The sequence below is a fragment of the Pristiophorus japonicus genome, chromosome 7 (genome assembly GCF_044704955.1).
Source record: "Pristiophorus japonicus isolate sPriJap1 chromosome 7, sPriJap1.hap1, whole genome shotgun sequence".
NCBI lineage: Eukaryota > Metazoa > Chordata > Chondrichthyes > Pristiophoridae > Pristiophorus > Pristiophorus japonicus.
In genome coordinates, this window is record NC_091983.1 from 243,082,755 (window position 1) to 243,103,970 (window position 21,216).

At 45.9% G+C, this 21,216-nt stretch overlaps 1 protein-coding gene across 1 annotated transcript in view; it reads right to left on the bottom strand.

Moving 5' to 3' along the window:
* The window catches only part of LOC139266712 (dynein axonemal heavy chain 8-like), a 2,132,242-nt gene that overhangs the window by 1,356,980 nt on the left and 754,046 nt on the right, over positions 1 to 21,216 (bottom strand). Inside the window, exon 17 of the mRNA XM_070884298.1 lies at positions 6,671 to 6,806. Coding sequence (XP_070740399.1) covers positions 6,671 to 6,806 — 136 coding nt within the window. The remainder of the gene's footprint in view (positions 1 to 6,670; positions 6,807 to 21,216) is intronic.

The window sequence follows — 21,216 nt, forward strand, 5'->3', positions numbered from 1 at the left end:
TGGTTATCCCTTCTCTTACCGCCCTTCTTTTTCACTGGAATATATTTTTGTTGAGCACTATGAAAGAGCTCCTTAAAAGTCCTCCACTGTTCCTCAATTGTGCCACCATTTAGTCTGTGTTTCCAGTCTACTTTAGCCAACTCTGCCCTCATCCCACTGTAGTCCCCTTTGTTTAAGCATAGTACACTGGTTTGAGATACTGCTTCCTCACCCTCAATCTGTATTACAAATTCAACCATACTGTGATCACTCATTTCGAGAGGATCTTTTACTAGGAGATTGTTTATTATTCCTGTCTCATTACACAGGACCCGATCTAAGATAGCTTGCTTCCTTGTAGGTTCTGTTACATACTGTTCTAAGAAACAATCCCATATGCATTCTATGAATTCCTCCTCAAGGCTACCCCGTGCGATTTGATTTGACCAATCGATATGTAGGTTAAAATCCCCCATGATTACTGCCGTTCCTTTTTCACATGCCTCCATTATTCCCTTGATTATTGTCTGCCCCACCGTGAAGTTATTATTTGGGGGCCTATAAACTACGCCCACCAGTGACTTTTTCCCCTTACTATCTCTTATTTCCACCCACAATGATTCAACATTTTGTTCATTGGAGCCAATATCGTCTCTCACAACTGCCCTGATATCATCCTTTATTAACAGAGCTATCCCACCTCCTTTCCCTTCTTGTCTATCTTTCTGAATTGTCAGATACCCCTTTATGTTTAATTCCCAGTCTTGGCCACCCTGCAACCACGTTTCTGTAATGGCCACCAAATCATACCCATTTGTAATGATTTGTGCCGTCAACTCATTTACTTTATTTCGAATGCTGCGTGCGTTTCGGTAGAGTGTTTTGATGCTCATTTTTAAACCATGATTTTTAGTTTTGACCCCTCCTGCAGCCCCTTTATATTTATACATATTGTCCCTTCCTATCACCTTGTGGTTTACACTTACCCCAGTGCTACTCTGCTCTGTTGCTTCCTGCCTTTTGCATTCTTTCTTGGGGTCCTGTTCATCTGAGCTCTCACCCACTCGAACTAGCTCAGAGCCCTCTCCTGGCTTCCGAATACTCCTCACATTGAGGCACCGAGCTTTCATGCTTGCCTTTTTATTACACTTTGACCCTTTAGAATTTTGCTGTACAGTGGCCCTTTTTGTTTTTTGCTTTGGGTTTCTCTGCCCTCCACTTTTACTCATCTCTTTTCTGCCTTTTGCTTCTGTCTCCATTTTGTTTCCCTCTATCTCCCTGCATTGGTTCCCATCCCCCTGCCATATTAGTTTAACTCCTCCCCAACAGCACGAGCAAACACTCCCCCTTGGACATTGGTTCTGGTCCTGTCCAGATGCAGACGGTCCGGTTTGTACTGGTCCCACCTCCCCCCAGAACTGATTCCAATGCCCCAGGAATTTGAATCCCTCCCTGCTGCATCACTGCTCAATCCACGTATTCATCTGAGCTATCCTGCGATTCCTACTCTGACTAGCACGTGGCACTAGTAGCAATCCTGAGATTACTACTTTTGAGGTCATACTTTTTAATTTAGCTCCTAGCTCCTTAAATTCGTCTCGTAGGACCTCATCTCTTTTTTTACCTATATCGTTGGCACCAATGTGCACCACGACAACTGGCTGTTCACCCTCCCTTTTCAGAATGTCCTGCACCCGCTCCAAGACATCCTTGACCCTTGCACCAGGGAGGCAACATATCATCCTGGAGTCTCGGTTGCAGCCGCAGAAACGCCTATCTATTCCCCTTACAATTGAATCCCCTATCACTGTCGCTCTCCCACTCTTTTTCCTGCCCTCCTGTGCAGCAGAGCCAGCCACGGTGCCATGAACTTGGCTGCTTCTGCCCTCCCCTGATGAGTCATCCTCCTCAACAGTACTCAAAGCGGTGTATCTGTTTTGCAGGGGGATGACCGCAGGGGACCCCTGCACTACCTTCCTTGCACTGCTCTTCCTGCTGGTCTTCCAGTCCCTAGCTGGTTGTGGACCCTTCACCTGCGGTAAGACCAACTCGCTACACGTGCTACTCACGTCATTCTCAGCATCGTGGATGCTCCAGAATGAATCCACCCTCAGCTCCAATTCCGCAACGCGGACCGTCAGGAGCTGGAGGCGGATACACTTCCTGCACACATAGTCGTCAGGGACACCAGAGGTGTCCCTGAGTTCCCACATGGTACAGGAGGAGCATATCACATGTTCGAGCTCTCCTGCCATGACTTAACCCTTAGATGAACTTAAATTGGCTGCAACAATGCTAAAAGTTACTCACTGATCTAGAAGAGAAAAAAGAAAAACTACTTACCAGTCACCAGCCAATCACTTACCCCCTTGGCTGTGACGTCACCTTTCTATTTCGTTCTACTTCTTTTTTGCCTTCTCCCTGTAGCTGCACAAGCACGCCTCTCCGACCCCGGACTGTCGCCTCTCGCCGACGCTGCCCGAACTCCTGCACTCGCGGCCTTTTGTAGGCCTCCTCGACCCCGGACTGTGACCTCTCGCCAACGCTGCCCGAACTCCTGCACTCGCGGCCTTTTGTAGGACTCCTCGACCCCCGGACTGTAGCCTGTCGCCGACGCTGCCCGACTCCTGCACTCACGGCCTTTTGAATGCCTCCACGCACTCCAGACTGTCGCCTCTCGCCGTCGCTGCCCGACTCCTTGTCTCGCAGCCTTTTCTAGGCCTCCATGCACCCCGGAAGAAGATGCAAAACATGTCACGGAAACAGTGGAGAACCTAGGGTCTCACATGAATGAGGAACTGAAAGAAATTATTATTAATAAAAAAATAGTACTGGAGTAATTAATTGGATTGAAAGTCTATAAATCCCATGGACCTGATGACATGCACCCTAGAGTTTTAAAAGAAGTGGCTGTGGAGATAGTGGATGCATTGGTTGTCTTCCAAAATTCCATAGATTCTAGAATGGTTCATGTGGATTGGAAGGTAGCAAATGTAACCCCACTATTTAAGAAAAGAGGGAGAGTGAAAACCTGGAACTACAGACCAGACAGCCTGAAATCAGTAGTAGGGAAAATGCTAGAATCTATTATTAAGAACGTGATAACAGGGCACTTAAAAAATAAGAATAGGATTGGGCAGAGTCAGTACAAATTTATGAAAGCGGGCAATATATGACAATGGATTAAGAATTGGTTAACAGACAGAAAGCAGAAAGTAGGAATAAATGGGTCATTTTTGAGTTGGCATGCTGCAACTGGTGGGGTTCTGCAAGGGTCAGTGCTTGGGCCTCAGCTATTCACAATCTATATCAATGATTTGGATGAGAGGAGCAAATGTAATATATCCAAGCTGATGATACAAAGCTAGATGAGAATGTAAGTTGTGAGGAGGATGCAAAGAAGATGTTTCCCCTGGCTGGAGGTCTAGAACCAGGGGTCAGTCTCAGAAGAAGGAGTCAGCCATTTAGGACTGAGATGAGGAGAAATTTCTTCACTCAGAGGGTGGTGAATCTTTGGCATTTTCTACCCCAGAGAGCTGTAGAGGCTCTGTTGAATATATTCAAGACAGATATCGCTAGATTTTTGGATATTAAGGGAAGGGATATGGGGATGGTGCAGGAAAGTGCAGTTGAGGTAGATCAGCCATGATCTTATTGAATGGTGGAGCAGGCTTGAGGGGACGAATTACTTATTCCTGCTCCTATTTCTTATATTCTTACCGACCCTTTAACTATCAAGTGCAGGAAGAAAGAACACCCATTGAAAGCAGGCAAGGTCTTTTTTTACATATGCATGTCGTACCCGATGATGTAATCGGGATCAATTTTTATCTTGACGAACTGAGCAGTAAGTTGCAGGTGCTTTCCCGCCGGGCAAAGACAGCAGGGAAAGGGATGCGACCAGAAGAGGACAAAAGAGGGACTTATTTTTACATTCCTTGCGGAGCCAGGAGGAGTGATTTAAATTAGACCTCCAAATTGAAATAGCCCAGGCCTCATTTCTGGAGCAGCGGGGGATTTTCTAATTTACACCGCTACTCACCCACCTTAGACCTGTCCAGAGTAAAAATAGGGGCCAAGAGTGGGTAGGTTAGAGTAGTGACTCCTCATGCTGGAAGTTCCTCCATTACTCACCACTCAGAGGCCTGGTACACTTGGTAAGACCAGGTGTCATCATCATAGGCAGTCCCTCGGAATCGAGGAAGACTTGCTTCCACTCCTGAAGTGAGTTCTTTGGTGGCTGAACAATCCAATACGAGAGCCACAGACTCTGTCACAGGTGGGACAGGTAGTTGTTGAGGGAAGGGGTGGGTGGGACTGGTTTGCCACATGCTCTTTCCGCTGCCTGCGTTTGATTTCTGCATGCTCTCGGCAACGAGACTCGAGGTGCTCAGCGCCCTCTCGGATGCACTTCCTCCACTTAGGGCGGTCTTGGACCAGGGACTCCCAGGTGTCAGTGGGGATATCGCACTTTATCAGAGAGGCTTTGAGGGTGTCTTTGTAAGACCAGGTGTACCAGACTGCCAAATGGCAGAAGTGGGGCACACCTGGAGGTCCATGCTGGGATTGTGGTCTGGCCTCCTGAACAAAATGCTATGTTGTTTTTTTTACCGTATATAAATGCAATTCCCTTACAAGTTAGATATGACTCATATGGCTAAAGGGATCAAGGGGTATGGAGAGAAAGCAGGAAAGGAGTACTGAGGTTAATGATTAGCCATGATCTTATTGAGTGGTGGTGCAGGCTCGAAGGGTCGAATAGCCTACTCCTGCACCTATTTTCTATGTTTCTATGACACAAACAAATCTGCAAAAGGACATAGACAGGCTAAGTGAGTGGGCAACAATTTGGCAAATGGAGTATAATGTTGGAAAGTGTGAGGTCATGCACTTTGGCAGAAAAAAAACAAAGAGCAAGTTATTTTTTAAATGGAGAAAGATTGCAAAGTGCCGCAGTACAGTGGGACCTGGGGGTACTTGTGCAAAAACGCAAAAGGATAGTATGCATATATAGCAAGTGATCAGGGAGGCCAATGGTATCTTGGCCTTTATTGCAAAGGGGATGGAGTATAAAAGCACAGAAGTCTTGCTACAGCCAAACAAGGTATTGGTGAGTCCACACCTGGAATACTGTGACCAGTTTTGGTTTCCATATTTACAAAAGGATATACTTGCTTTGGAGGCAGTTCAAAGAAGGTTCACTAGGTTGATTCCGGGGATGAGGCGTTGACTTATGAGGAAAGTTTGAGTAGGTTGGGCCTCAACTCATTGGCGTTCAGAAGAATGAGAGGTGATCTTATCGAAACGTATAAGATTATGAGGGTCTTGACAAGGTGGATGCAGAGAGGATGTTTCCACTGATGGGGGAGACTAGAACTAGAGGGCATGATCTTAGAATAAGGGACCACCATTTAATGCAGATATGAGGAGGAATTTCTTCTCTCAGAGGGTTGTAAATCTGTGGAATTTGCTGCCTCGGAGAGCTGTTGAAGCTGGGACATTGAATAAATTTAAGACAAAAATAGACAGTTTCTTGAGCGATAAGGAGTTATGGGGAACGGGCGGGGAATTGGAGCTGAGTCCATGATCAGAACAGATCTTATTGAATGGCAGAACAGGCTCGAGGGGCCATATGGCCTACTCCTGTTCCTATTTCTTATGTTCTTATATAGATTGGTGAGGATGAGGTCAAGTAGGTTTTTCCCTCATGCTAGTCTCTCACCATCTGCCACAGACCCAATCTGGCAGCTATGTCCTTCAGTACTTGGCCAGTAGTGGTGCTCCGTAGAGGGATGTGATCGGGGCCCAGGAGAGGCGAGAGTTCGGGGCCCAGAAGAGGCGAGGGCCCAAGGGCAGCACGGGCCAGCCCACACTGTGAAGTTCCCCACCCAGATTATGCATAGTACAGGCATTCCTCTTCTTTCAGATGCAGCATTTATTGAAGCATAACATAGCACTCTTCCTCACATCTGAGAATATTTTATTACTATACATTATGGATGTGAGAGACCACAATGATCATGTTCGTCACCTTCTACTGTGACTGCTGTAAAATTGATGTATTAGAAGGTTTCCACTCTGCACCAACAGTAGCAACGTTTCTGAGTGCCTCTTCGTTCAAGGCTCTTGTCAATGAAGGGGCCAGTTTTTTGCAACTCCTCCAGTTATCTTCTTTACCCAGTAATCAACCTCGACAAAACAAGGTCCTATTCCCTTTAAGTGCAGCAGCCCTTTTAGAGCTCCACACACCACCTAAATAACTGGTACACATCAAAAATGAGTCAGGAGCTTATGAAAATTATATAAATTAGTGCAATTCTGCACAATCCCACAATCAACCAAACACACAAGCAGCACAGGTGCACTTGTGAACACCAGGACGATGGGCCATATTTTGGCCTGATTACAGAAGTGCTGCACAATTGTGTTGCTAATCAAAAAAAAATGCAAATTAACAGAATTTGCACCATAGCAAAATGCATTTGTATCACAAAGTACTGAGAAAATACCGGATAGATTTTCCAAATTTTAATGAATGGAAAATCATGTGGGGCAACTGCTGAATTCCCAGAATGCACTCCCACCATATGAAGTTCAAGCATCAAAAGTGCTTATTTGTAAAATATACCCCACAATTCCAATTTACCAGAATATAATAGTGCAGTTTTGTTAAAATGAATCATGTACTTACTGTATTGTGAGCTGGAAATTTCTTTTATCCATGCCTTATGTTGCAACACTTCAAACTTTACCAATACATAAGCAACTTTGTTGTACATTCGTACAATGGAGATGCCCTGTGGGCTTTTTAGAATGTCTGAATTGTTCTGAAATAATAAGAAACACTTAAAGATACCCTTATGGATATAGCAGACAACATTCTATCACACTTTTCACATGTATATTTCCATGCATGAGCAATAATATTGTATTACTCATGCAGGTTAGCATACAAAGCAAAAAATAACATTAATAACATAACATATAAAACATTCTGAAAAAAATCTGAGAACTTACTCTTAAGATCATAAGAAATAGAAACAGGAGTAGACCATACGGCCCTTTGAGCCTGCTCCTTAAGTCTTTTACATTCATAGAATCATAGAATCATAGGGCTAGAAATTGATCAGCCTGCCGGTTACCGCCGGGTTTTTCAGCGGTATTTCCTTGTTTTAGGCGGTCTTTCATTTGTTGGGAAATTCATTGCTGTCTTCCGCCGGCGGTTTCGAAATACCGCTGGGGAGCGGACCACTGATATACAACGCTGGGATTGCCGCTCCCGCCCGAGTTTGGTGGGAGCGGTGATCTGTACTTCTTTAAAAAGAAACGCCCAGTCGGACCAGCCTTTTGATGGACGGTGGGTATGAAAACCTGCAAAAAAAAGGTAAGTGAACGTTTTTTTTTCAATTCTTTTGCAGCGATTCAGTGGAAAAGGATCCTCTGAATGTTTTCCGATGTTTTCATTTTAATTTTTTGAAAAAATATTTTTCGTATTTTCCCCCCCTCCCTAGGCCGATTCTAGCCTCAGGCTTAATTTGACCAAGACCACCGAGAATCCACGTGTAACGCCCATTTTTCCCGCCGGGTGTTTTTTTTCTATTTTTTGATCAATTTTCCGCTGGCATTAATTGCAGAATCTTAGCGGTAATTTGGGCAGTAAATGGGTGGTGGAAGCCTTTGATCAATTTCTAGCCCATAGAAATTTACAGCATGGAAGGAGGCTATCGTGTCCGCGCCGGTCGACTAAGAGCTATCCAGCCGAATCCCACTTTCCAACTCTTGGTCCATAGCCCTGTAGGTTATGGCACTTTAAGTGCACATCCAAGTAATTTTTAAATGTGGTGAGGGTTTCTGCCTCTACCAACCTTTCAGGCAGTGAGTGCTAGATGCCCACCACCATCTGGGTGAAGAAATTTCCCTTCATATACCTCCCCCCAATTACTTTAAATCTATGCTCCCTAGTTGTTGACCCCTCTGCCAAGGGAAACAAGTCCTTCCTATCCACTCTATCCAGCCTCTCATAATTTTATACACCTGATTCAGGTCTCCCCTCAGCCTTCGCTGTTCCAAAGAAAACAGACTCAGCATCTCCAATCTTTCCTCATACCAAAATTTTCCAGTCCAGGCAACATTCTTGTAAATCTTCTCTGTATCCTTTCCGGTGCAATCTTTCCTATAATGTACTCCAGTACTCCAGCTGAGGCCTAACCAGTGTTTTATACAGTTCAAGCATAACCTCCATGCTCTTGTATTCAATGCCTCAACTAATAATGGCAAGTATTCCACATGCCTTCTTAACCACCTTATTGTGGACCTGCACTCCAAGGTCCCTTTGTTCCTCTACACTTTTCAGTGTCGTACCATTTAATGTGTATTCCCTTGCCTTGTTAGATCTCCCCAAATGCATTACCTCACACTTATCCAGATTGAATTCCATTTTCCACTGCCCTGCCCACCTGACCAATAGATTGATATCTTCCTGCAGTCCGCAGCTTTCTTCTTCATTATCAACCACACAGCCTATTTTAGTGTCATCTGCAAACTTCATAATCATACCCCCAACATTCAAGTCCAAGTCATTGATATATACCACAAAAAGCAAGAGAAACAACACTGAGCCCTGCGGAACCCCACCAGATACAGCCTTCCAGTTACAAAAACACCTATCAACCATTACCCTTTGCTTCCTGCCTCTGAGCCAATTTTGGATCCAACTTGCCAGTTTGCCCTGGATCCCATGGGCTTTTACTTTCATGACCAGTCTCCACATTGGAGAGACCAAACACAGATTACATAATCGCTTTGCTGAACACCTCCATTCAATCCGTAAGTGTAACCCTGAGCTCCAATTGCTTGCCACTTTAATTCTTGTCTCACTCCCACTCTGACCACTCTGACCTCAGATGCTTACATTGTTCCAAAAAAGCTCAATGGAAGCTCGAGCAACAGTACCTCATCTTTCTATTAGGCACTTTATAACTTTCCGGATTTAATACTGAGTTCAACAATTTTAGATCATATAAAACTGCTCCTTATTTTTTCAGGCAGCAGGTGCTGGTAATGGATCTGCTGTTGCCATTTACAGCTCCTCTAGACCCATCTTTTGTTTCTTTACTTGTTCCATTATTTCACTCTTTTGCCTTGCACCTTCATTCCTTTCATCACCTACCACAGACCTTCACTTTTCTGCCTGTTAGTAGTGACTTTATTCATGCTGCGTGCTAATTACAATAACATAGACGTTACTTATTGGCTGCATGCCTATTGGAGGGATGGATATTGGACGACCATGGTGCTACTTAAAGACAGCCAGAAACTCTTAAAGAGCAGATGTGTTCTAGCTGGAGAGAAGGAAGCTAGACAAGAAGAAATGGTTGAAGCAGGTGTTGAACGGGCTTCAAGGTTCTCAGATGCTACATCAGGGGCTCATACAGGCAGTGGAGAGGAGGGTTATCCCTTTGCCTCAGAGAGCAGGAACTACTCCAGGAAGCATTTTCTCAGTCCGTGGGAAGAAATCACAGAGCATGTCAATGCCAGAAGAAATTTAATGATCCAGCTAGAATTATCAAGTTAAGACGACTGCTGTCATACTCTCTGCTCACAGCTCCATCACTTATGGCCTCATTAACTGCAACATTGACAGCACTCACAAGACCCAAGAGGAGTGCAGAGCACAGACCATAAAACATGAGAGGAGTGGAGAGCAGAGGCCATAAAACCTGAGAGAGCAAAGAGCAGAGGCCATAAAGCATGAGAGGAGCGGAAAGCAGTCTCTGTCTCACTCTCTCTTTGTGACGCAGGGAAGAATCGGGAAAAAAATTGAATCTGTAAAGGTGACGTCAGAGGAGCGGTGAAGCCCAAGGAACTAAGTGATCAATTTATTTTTATAATAAAGTAAAGGAGCTCATGAACAAAAAAACAAGGCTAATTAACTACAAATTATGAAATCAAGCTAAATACAAATAGCTAAATAATTCTATTAAATCGAGAAATAACATAATACAAATAAATAAATAAAACTAGTAATGTCTGTGCAGGGTGTACTTCAAGATTACAATATGTAGGAGTTTGTGGACTGCAAGACTGTCCCAAATTGTCACGTCTGCAGTAAATGTCTCTGACTTAACACACTTCAGCTTAGAATCATTCGTTAGAGACACTCAGACACATAAGTGAGGAGGAGGAATTTTTGGATAGTTTATCCAGAGCATCTCAGAGGAAAACACAAGTGCAGGAAGGGGAGACTATGATTGTTAGTCAGCAGGGTATGGAGAACCAAGGGGAGCTAGGCACTGGTCCTGTCCAACAGGTACAATATACTTAAACAAAAGCAAAATACTGCTGGAAATCTGAAATAAAAACAGAAAGTGGTGGAAATACTCATCAGGTTAGGCAGCATCTGTGGAGAGAGAAACAAAGTTAACAGTTAATGTCAATAACCTTTTATCAGAACTGGAAGAAGCCAGAGATTTAAAAGGTTTTAAGCAGAAACAGAGCCAGGGAAAAAGGGGGTGGGGATGGAGGAAAGAACAAAAGGGAAGGTTTGTGATAGGATGGAAGGCAGAAGTGAAAAATAACAAAAGGGACGATGGTGCAAGCAAATGGGTCAAGTAAAGAAACAAAAGATGGGTCGAGAGGAGTTGTAAATTGTAATTGATGAAAGGTCATCGACCTGAAACGTTACTTTTGTTTTGTTCTCCACAGATGCTGCTTAAACTACTGAGTATTTCCACCATTTTCTGTTGCTTTTTTAAGGTACTATGTACTTGCTGCCTATAAGGAGAAGGATGCAGACTGTGGGGTGGACAGCCAAAATGCCAACCATAACACCATAGAGCAGAGTAAAGTCCAAGGGGGACAGCAGAATAGAAAGTTTGGAATCATAGGACATTCGATAACAGATAGTGCGCTCTGCAGTTGCAACCGGCAGTCCAAAAGGGTGTGTGACCTACCTGATGCAAAGGTAAAGTCTATCATAGAACAACTGGAGAGGAATTGGAAAGGGACGGGGAAAGATACAGTTGTCATAGTCCATTTTGGGAACAATGACATTGGGAAGAAAAGGGAGGAGGTCCTGCTAAGGGAATATCAGAAGTTAGGGAATAAATTATAAAACAGAACCTCAAGAATGGTAATCTCGAGATTACTACTCAAGCCACGTGCTAATTGGCATATGAATTGTTATGACTTGGATAAAGAGTCAGACTAGATACTGCAAGCTCAAAGTAAGTGTGACCGTAGTCCTTTATTGCAGATCTCAGAGTGCCTCTCCAGTCTGTGAGGCCTCTTTATATACCTGTGCTCCCAAGGGATTGTGGGATGATTGTGGGATCCCTTGGGACTCCAGGGGATAAGCCCTCTGGTGGTTAGACCTGGTAATTACAGATTTACATATATAACAACACTCCCTGCTCCCCCACCGTCCCCCCGCAAAGTCAATAGTGCAACTATTTACAATGTGAGTCGATCTGAGGCTTTCCTTTCCCTGCTTGATCTTCTCGGTACAAATGCTGGTGTTGGTGAGTCATTTTTTGGGTCTTCGCTGGGCTGCTGCGCAGCTGGCCTTGCTGGACTGCTGGGGGTGGTGAGCCTTGCTGGGCTGCTGCGGGTGATAGGTTCTGCTTTGTGGTGAACTGCTGGGTCGGTTGCCACTTGTGTGTGTGTTGGAGGGTCGAAAAAGGTAGAGTCTATTGTGGGTTGTTCTGGATAGTCTGTAAATCTGAGTTTGGTTTGGTCCAAGTGTTTTCTGCAGGTGAGTCCATTTGAGAGTTTGACCACAAACACCCTACTCCCCTCTTTGGCCAAACAGTGCCAGTAATCCCCTTTGGACCGTGTCCATAGTTCAACACAAATACAGGATCATTTACTTCAATTTTGCGCGACACATTTGCGCGATCATGATATGTATTCTGTTGAAGCCGCCTGCTCTCTACCTGTTCGTGTAGATCAGGGTGGACTAACGAGAGCCTTGACTTAAGTGCCCTTTTCATGAGCAGTTCAGCAGGAGGGACCCCAGTGAGCATGTGGGGTCTTGTGCGGTAACGAAGCAGGACTCGGGATAAGCGAGTCTGCAGTGAGCCTTCAGTTACCCTTTTCAAGCTCAGCTTGATTGTTTCAACTGCTCGTTCTGCCTGACCATTGGACGCTGGCTTAACCGGGGCAGACGTGACATGTTTGACCCCATTCGGCACTGGTAAAGCAGGCCCATTGTCACTTGCAAGGACATCAGGCAGGCCGTGCATGGCAAAGCCTGTAGGCTTTCAATGGTGGAAGCGGACGTGCTTGTTGACATTATCACATATTCAATCCATTTGGAGTACGCATCTACAACCACTAAAAACATTTTTTCCAAGATGGGCTTGCATAGTCGACATAGAAACATAGAAAATAGATGCAGGAGTAGGCCATTCGGCGTTTTCAGCCTGCACCACCATTCAATATGATCATGGCTGATCATGAAACTTTAGTACCCCATTGCTGCTTTCTCTCCATACCCCTTGATCCCTTTAGCCGTAAGGGCCACATCTCACTCCCTTTTGAAAATATCTAACGAACTTTCTGTGGTAGAGAATTCCACAGGTTCACCACTCTCTGGGTGAAGAAGTTTCTCCTCATCTCGGTCCTAAATGGCTTACCCCTTATCCTTAGACTGTGACCCCTGGTTCTGGACTTCCCCAACATTGGGAACATTCTTCCTGCATCTAACCTGTCGAAACCTGTCAGAATTTTAAACATTTCTATGAGATCCCCTCTCATTCTCCTGAACTCCAGTGAATACAAGCCCAGTTGATCCAGTTTTTCTTGATATGTCAGTCCCGCCATCCCGGGAATCAGTCTGGTGAACTTTCGCTGCACTCCCTCAATAGCAAGAATGTCCTTCCTCAAGTTAGGAGACCATACTCCAGGTATGGCCTCACCAAGGCCCTGTACAACTGTAGTAACACATCCCTGCCCCTGTACTCGAATCCTCTCGCTATGAAGGCCAACATGCCATTTGCCTTCTTAACCGCCTGGTGTACCTGCATGCCAACCTTCAATGACTGATGTACCATGACACCCAGGTCTCATTGCACCTCCCTTTTCCTAATCTGTCACCATTCAGATAATAGTCTGTCTCTCTCTGTTTTTACCACCAAAGTGGATAACCTCACATTTATCCACATTATACTTCATCTGCCATGCATTTGCCCACTCACCTAACCTATTCAAGTCACTCTGCAGCCTCATAGCATCCTCCTCGCAGCTCACACTGCCACCCAACTTAGTGTCATCCGCAAATTTGGAGATACTACATTTAATCCCCTCGTCTAAATCATTACTGTACAATGTAAACAGCTGGGGCCCCAGCACAGAACCTTGCGGCATCCCACTAGTCACTGCCTGCCATTCTGAAAAGTACCCATTTACTCCTACTCTTTGATTCCTGTCTGCCAACCAGTTCTCAATCCACATCAGCACACTACCCCCAATCCCATGTGCTTTAACTTTGCACATTAATCTCTTGTGTGGAACCTTGTCAAAAGCCTTCTGAAAGTCCAAATACACCACATCAACTGGTTCTCCCTTGTCCACTCTACTGGAAACATCCTCAAAAAATTCCAGAAGATTTGTCAAGCATGATTTCCCTTTCACAAATCCATGCTGACTTGGACCTATCATGTCACCTCTTTCCAAATGCGCTGCTATGACATCCTTAATAATTCATTCCATCATTTTACCCACTACCGATGTCAGGCTGACCGGTCTATAATTCCTAGTTTTCTCTCTCCCTTCTTTTAAAAAAAGTGGGATTACATTGCCTACCCTCCACTCCATACAAACTGATCCAGAGTCTATGGAATGTTGGAAAATGACTGTCAATGCATCCGCTATTTCCAAGGCCACCTCCTTAAGTACTCTGGATGCAGTCCATCAGGCCCTGGGGATTTATTGGCCTTCAATCCCATCAATTTCCCCAACACAATTTCCCGACTAATAAGGATTTCCCTCAGTTCCTCCTTCTTACTAGACCCTCTGAGGCCTTTTATATTCGGAAGGTTGTTTGTGTCCTCCTTAGTGAATACCGAACCAAAGTACTTGTTCAATTGGTCTGCCATTTCTTTGTTCCCCATTATGACTTCCCCTGATTCTGACTGCAGGGGACCTACGTTTGTCTTTACTAACCTTTTTCTCTTTACATATCTATCGAAGCTTTTGCAGTCCGTCTTAATGTTCCCTGCAAGCTTCCTCTCGTACTCTATTTTCCCTGCCCTAATCAAACCCTTTGTCCTTCTCTGTTGAGTTCTAAATTTTTCCCAGTCCCCAGGTTCGCTGCTATTTCTGGCCAATTTGTTTGCCACTTCCTTGGTTTTAATATTATTCCTGATTTCCCTTGATAGCCACGGTTGAGCCACTTTTTCTTTTTATATTGTTATGCCAGACAGGGATGTACAATTGTTGTAGTTCATCCATGCGGTCTCTAAATGTCTGCCATTGCCCATCCACTGTCAACCCCTTAAGTATCATTCGCCAATCTATACTAGCCAATTCACGCCTCATACCTTCAAATTTACCCTTCTTCAAGTTCTGGACCATGGTCTCTGAATTAACTGTTTCATTCTCCATCCTAATGCAGAATTCCATCATATTATGGTCACTCTTCCCCAAGGAGCCTCGCACAACGAGATTGCTAATTAATCCTCTCTCATTACACAACACCCAGTCTAAGATGGCCTCCCCCCTTGTTGGTTCCTCAACATATTGGTCTAGAAAACCATCCCTTATGCACTCCAGGAAATCCTCCTCCACCGTATTGCTTCCAGTTTGGTTAGCCCAATCTATATGCATATTAATGTCACCCATGATAACTGCTGCACCTTTATTGCATGCACCCCTAATTTCCTGTTTGATGCTCTCCCCAACATCACTACTACTGTTTGGAGGTCTGTACACAACTCCCACTAACATTTTTTGCCCTTTGCAGGCGGTGAAGAAGGCAAATGGTATGTTGGCCTTCATAGCTAGGGGATTTGAATATGGGAGCAGGGAGGTCTTGCTGCAGTTGTACAGGGCCTTGGTGAGGCCTCACCTGGAATATTGTGTTCAGTTTTGGTCTCCTAACCTGAGGAAGGACGTTCTTGCTATTGAGGGAGTGCAGCGAAGGTTCACCAGACTGATTCCAGGGATGGCTAGACTGTCATATAAGGAGAGACTGGATCAACTGGGCCTTTATTCACTGGAATTTAAAAGGATGAGAGGGGCTCTCATAGAAACGTATAAGCTTCTGACGGGACTGGACAGGTTAGATGTGGGAAGAATGTTCCCGATGTTGGGGAAGTCCAGAACCAGGGGACATCGTCTTCGGATAAGGGGTAGACCATTTAGGACTGAGATGAGGAGAAACTTCTTCACTCAGAGAGTTGTTAACCTTCTGCCGCAGAGATATATTCAAGAGGGAGTTAGATATGGCCCTTACGGCTAAGGAGATCAAGGGGTATGGAGCGAAAGCAGGAAATGGGTACTGAGGGAATGGTCAGCCATGATCTTATTGAATGGCGGTGCAGGTTCGAAGGGCTGAATGGCCTACTCCTGCACATATTTTCTATGTTTCTATGTTTCTATATGGGAATTACAGTCCCTGTCACAGGTGGGACAGACAGTGGTTGGAGGAAAGGGTGGGTGGGACAGATTTGCCGTACGCTCCTTCCGCTGCCTGCACTTGCTTTCTGCATGCTCTCGGCGACGAGACTCGAGGTGCTCAGCGCCCTCCCAGATGCTCTTCCTCCACTTAGGGTGGTCTTTGGCCAGGGACTCCCAGGTGTCAGTGGGGATGTTGCACTTTATCAAGGAAGCTTTAAGGGTGTCCTTGAAATGTTTCGTCTGCCCACCTGGGGCTCACTTGCCGTCTCGGAGTTCTGATTAGAGCACTTGTTTTGGGAGTCTTGTGTCAGGCATGCGAACAATATGGCCCGCCCAACGGAGCTGGTCGAGTGTGGACCACTTTCCATACCTCGGGAGTCTATTATCAGCAAGAGCAGCCATCGACGACGAGATTCAACACCGCCTCCAGTGCGCCAGCGCAGCCTTCAGCCGCCTGAGGAAGAGAGTGTTCGAAGATTGGGCCCTCAAATCTGACACCAAGCTCATGATCTAAAGAGCTATAGTAATACCCGCCCACCTGTATGGCTCAGAGACATGGACCATGCACAGTAGACATCTCAAATTGCTGGAGAAATACCACCAACGATGTCTCCGCAAGATCCTACAAATCTCCTGGGAGGACAGACGCACCAACGTTAGCGTCCTTGACCACGCCAACATCCCCAGCATTGAAGTACTGACCATACTCGACACCTGTTCTATACTCCTGAGGAACCAGGCATCTAACGGTTAACCATCCCAAGATATTTAAATCCATTTGTTAATTGACCCCAACACACACACACACTCACACTCACACAGACTCACACACACACTCACACAGACTCACACTCACACACACTCACACATTCACACATACTCACACATTCACACACACACTCACTCACACACACACTCACGCACACACACACTCACTCACTCACACTCACACACTCGCACATTCACACACACTCACACAGACTCACACACACTCACACACACGCTCACACACACTCACACACACTCACACTCGCACATTCACACACACAGACTCACACAGACTCACACTCACACACACGTTCACACACACTCACACACTCACACAAATGCACACACACATGCATACACACACACACTCACACAACTCACAGACTCACACTCACACACACAGACTCACACTCACACACATTCACTCACACACACAATCACACTCACACACACACACTCACACACGCACACATTCACACACACGCACACACTCACGCACACACGCACACTCACACACACACTCCCACACACTCACACACACAATAACACTCTCACACACACTCACAAACATAGACTCTCTCACATGCACTCACAGTCACATACTCACACGCATAGTTACACACACACACTCACATGCACACACACCTCACACTCACATACACACACTCACACGCACTCATTCACACACACACACACACACTTACTCACACTCACATACAAACACTCACACTCACACACACTCATTCATACACACACACACGCACACACACACACTGACAAAGCACAGTGACACACACACACGCACACACTCACACACATTCACACACTCACTCACACACACACTCACACACACACACTCACACACACTCACTCACACACTCACTCACACACTCATTCACACACTCACTCACACACACTCGCTCTCTTACACACACGCACTTACACTCTCACACACCTCACACACACACACACTCCCACTCGTACATGTACTCTCTCACACGTATTCACTTTCACACAAACTCACACTCACATTCACACACACGCGCACTCACACTCTCACTCACACACATACTCACACTCTCACTCACACACACACTCAGACTCACATACACACTCACACACACTCACACGCACTCATTCACACACACACACACTCACTCACACTCACGCACAAACACTCACAATCACACACACTCATTCATACACACACTCACACACACTCACACACACACACACGCACACACACACTGACAAAGCACAGTGACACACACGCACGCACACACTCACACACATTCACACACTCACTCACACACTCACTCACACACACACTCATTCGCACACTCAGTCACACACACTCGCTCTCTTACACACACGCACTTACACTCTCACACACCTCACACACACACACACACTCCCACTCGTACATGTACTCTCTCACACGTATTCACTTTCACACAAACTCACACATTCACATTCACACACACGCGCACTCACGCGCACTCACTCTCACTCACACACATACTCACACTCTCACTCACACACACACTCAGACTCACATACACACTCACACACACATTCACGCTCACACACACATTCACACTCCCACTCCCACACACACACTTCCACACACACACTCAGACTCACACTCACACACACAGACTCACACACACAATCACACTCTCACACACACACACACTCACAAACATACACTCACACGCACTCACAGTCACATACTCACACACAGTTACACACACACTCACACCTCACACACACTCACACACTCTCACACACACTCATTCACACACATACACACTCACTCACATACACTCACACACCAACACTCCAAGGACTCTAATTCTTCATCGATACCGGGCCACCACACATGGGATTTGGCTACCGCATTCATCATTACAATGCCTGGCTGGGTACTGTGGATATCACTAATGAAAGTGTCCCTGTTCTTTTTTGGCACAACTACCCAATTGACCCATAGGAGGCAGTCTGCCTGTATCGACATTTCATCTTTGCGCAGCTGGTACGGCTTTATTTCTTCCTGCATCTCTAACGAGACACTCGACCAACTCCCGTGGAGCACAGTTTTTTAATGACAGTAAGGGGTCCTGGCTCGTCCTAATCTGGTTCTAATCTGTCGGGCGGTAACAGGTGATTGCTCACTCTCGAATGCTTTCATTACCATAACTAAATCTGCAGGCTATGCCATCTCCACCCTGCTGGTGGACAATGGTAGCCTACTGAGAGCATCGGCACAGTTTTCTGTTCCTGGCCTGTGGCGGATAGCATAGTTGCATGCGGACAACGTGAGCGTCCATCTCTGGATGCGGGCCAATGCATTCATATTTATCCCCTTATTTTCAGAAAAGAGGTATATCAGCGGCTTATGGTCGGATTCCAATTCAAATTTGAGCCCGAACAGATATTGATGCATTTTCTTTACCTCGTAAACACACGCTAATGCTTCTTTTTCAATCATACTGTCGGCCCACTCGGCCTTCGACAGACTTCTGGATGCATAAGCAACCGGTTGCAATTTCCCAAATTCATCAGCTTGTTGCAATATACACCTGACCCCATACGACAACGCATCACATGCTAGTACCAAACATTTACATGGATCATACAACACAAGCAATTTGTTTGAACATAACAGCTTCCTAGCTTTCTCAAAGGCATTTTCTTGGCTTTTACCCCATACCCATTCATCTCCCTTACACAGTAAAGAGTGCAGGGGTTCTAACAATGTGCCAAGAACCGGTAAGAAGTTACCAAAATAGTTCATGAGTCCTAGAAACGACCGCAGCTCCATCATGTTCTGTGGTCTCGGTGCGTTCTTGATTGCTTCCGTCTTTGAATCGGTGGGCCTGATGACGTCTGCCGCAATTCTTCTCCCCAGGAACTCCACTTCAGGCGCCAGGAAAATGCACTTCAAGTGTTTTAGCCTGAGCCCCACACGATTAAGACTAAGAACCTCCTCCAGGTTCTGCAGGTGCTCGATGGTGCCCCGACCTGTAAGCAAGATGTCGTCCTGGAAGACCACGGTGCGTGGGACTGACTTTAGCAAGCTTTCCATGTTCCTCTGGAATATCGCCGCAGCCGATCGAATCCCAAACGGGCATCTGTTGTAAACGAAAAGACCTTTGTGCGTGTTGATGTAGGTGAGGCCTTTCGAAGATTCCTCCAGCTCCTGCGTCATGTAGGCTGAGGTCAAGTCCAGCTTCGTAAATGTTTTCCCTCCCACCAGTGTCGCAAATAGGTCGTCTGTCTTTGGTAGCGGGTATTGATCCTGCAGCGAGAAACGATTGATAGTTACTTTGTAATCACCACAAATTCTGACGGTGCCGTCTTCCTTGAGGACTAGAACAATTGGACTGGCCCACTCATTGAATTCGATCGGCGAAATTATGCCCTCTCGTTGCAGCCGGTCCAGCTCAATCTCCACCCTCTCTCTCATCATGGAAGGTATCGCTCTCGCCTTGTGATGGATGGGTCGTGCCCCTGGAATCAAATGGATCTGCACTTTTGCTCCTTGGTACTTCCCGATGCCTGGTTCAAACAGCGAGGGGAACTTGCTTAGGACCTGGGTACATGAGGTGTCGTCAATAGATGAAAGCGCTCTGACGTCGTCCCAGTTCCAGCATATCTTTCCCAGTGTAAGGGGTTCTCAGGGAGTGTTGTTGTGCCTTGGGTATCTCTCTCTGGGCTTCTGCCCTCACAGCTTATGCCTAGCCTGTGAGGTACCCTGAGTGCTGCAAGAGCACCCCTGGAGAGACTGTGTCCACAGCTATGAAGGGGGTTTTGAGACTTGTGCGTCCCCACAGCTTATGCCTAGCCTGTGAGGCACCTGTGAGTGTCAAACACTCCTAACCCCTGCTTCCCTAGCCTGTGACACACAGTTGAGCGTTTTTGAGGCTCTCCTAGTTTCCCTTACACTGTTCTGACATAAGACTCACGATCAGGAGATGTAATACAATAGAACTGAAACAAGGTGATTCCAAGAGGAACTTAGGCTTCCAATTTATTTGACAAGGTGTATCTCAACAAACAGCAATACATCAACAAAACAATCCCCCTAAATCCCACTAAACGGACACAATGAAAATCTTTACACAAGTTTAGCAGTACAATGCCCAACCTCCCACCTTTCCTGGCCTAACTGAGTTGGGAGTTCCGGGGACCAGAGGTTATACTCACTTCTGCGCCTTCTGCAGTCTGGTGGTTTGTTTCTTCTATCTTCGGTGTCTTCGGACACTGGTTTTCCTTCAGTGTCAAGAGGCTTGCTGGTTGTTGGATCACGAGGGCAGGGAACCACCCACACTACGTCAGAAACCCCTTTTTATAGCCAGAGTATCCAGTCCGTCTCTCCTGCTGAAATCGATTCTTCCCATTGGTGGGCTTTGTGATTTTGAAAAATGCAGAAGTTTTAGATTATTGCGGGCTTTTTCCACTGATGTTATCCTACTCAAGGTTTGAGTGGGTGTTGATTGCGTTGGCCTCCTGTAGCCAGTGTGTAGGCCCTTGGGTTGTTTTGGGTTCCCTAGTTTTCTGAAGGTCTGCATAATTGCCTTCCATAGTGTAAACATGGGGAAGACAATAGCCCGATAATGGCTATGAGTCAGTCCCACAGTTTTCAAGCAAGTGCTCTCCCATTGGCTTGAAAGCCCCATGCTTCGGGCTGACTCTGTCCCACCATTGGCCCTCCGGTGTCCTCCCCCGTCCAATCACTGCTCTGCCAAGGTCAAATCGTCTCAGTTTCAATTCACAGCACAGACTGATCCCACAGCCCTTTTCCTTCTGGGTAAAATGAGGGGGTTTTTGTCCTCCCCTACACCAGCC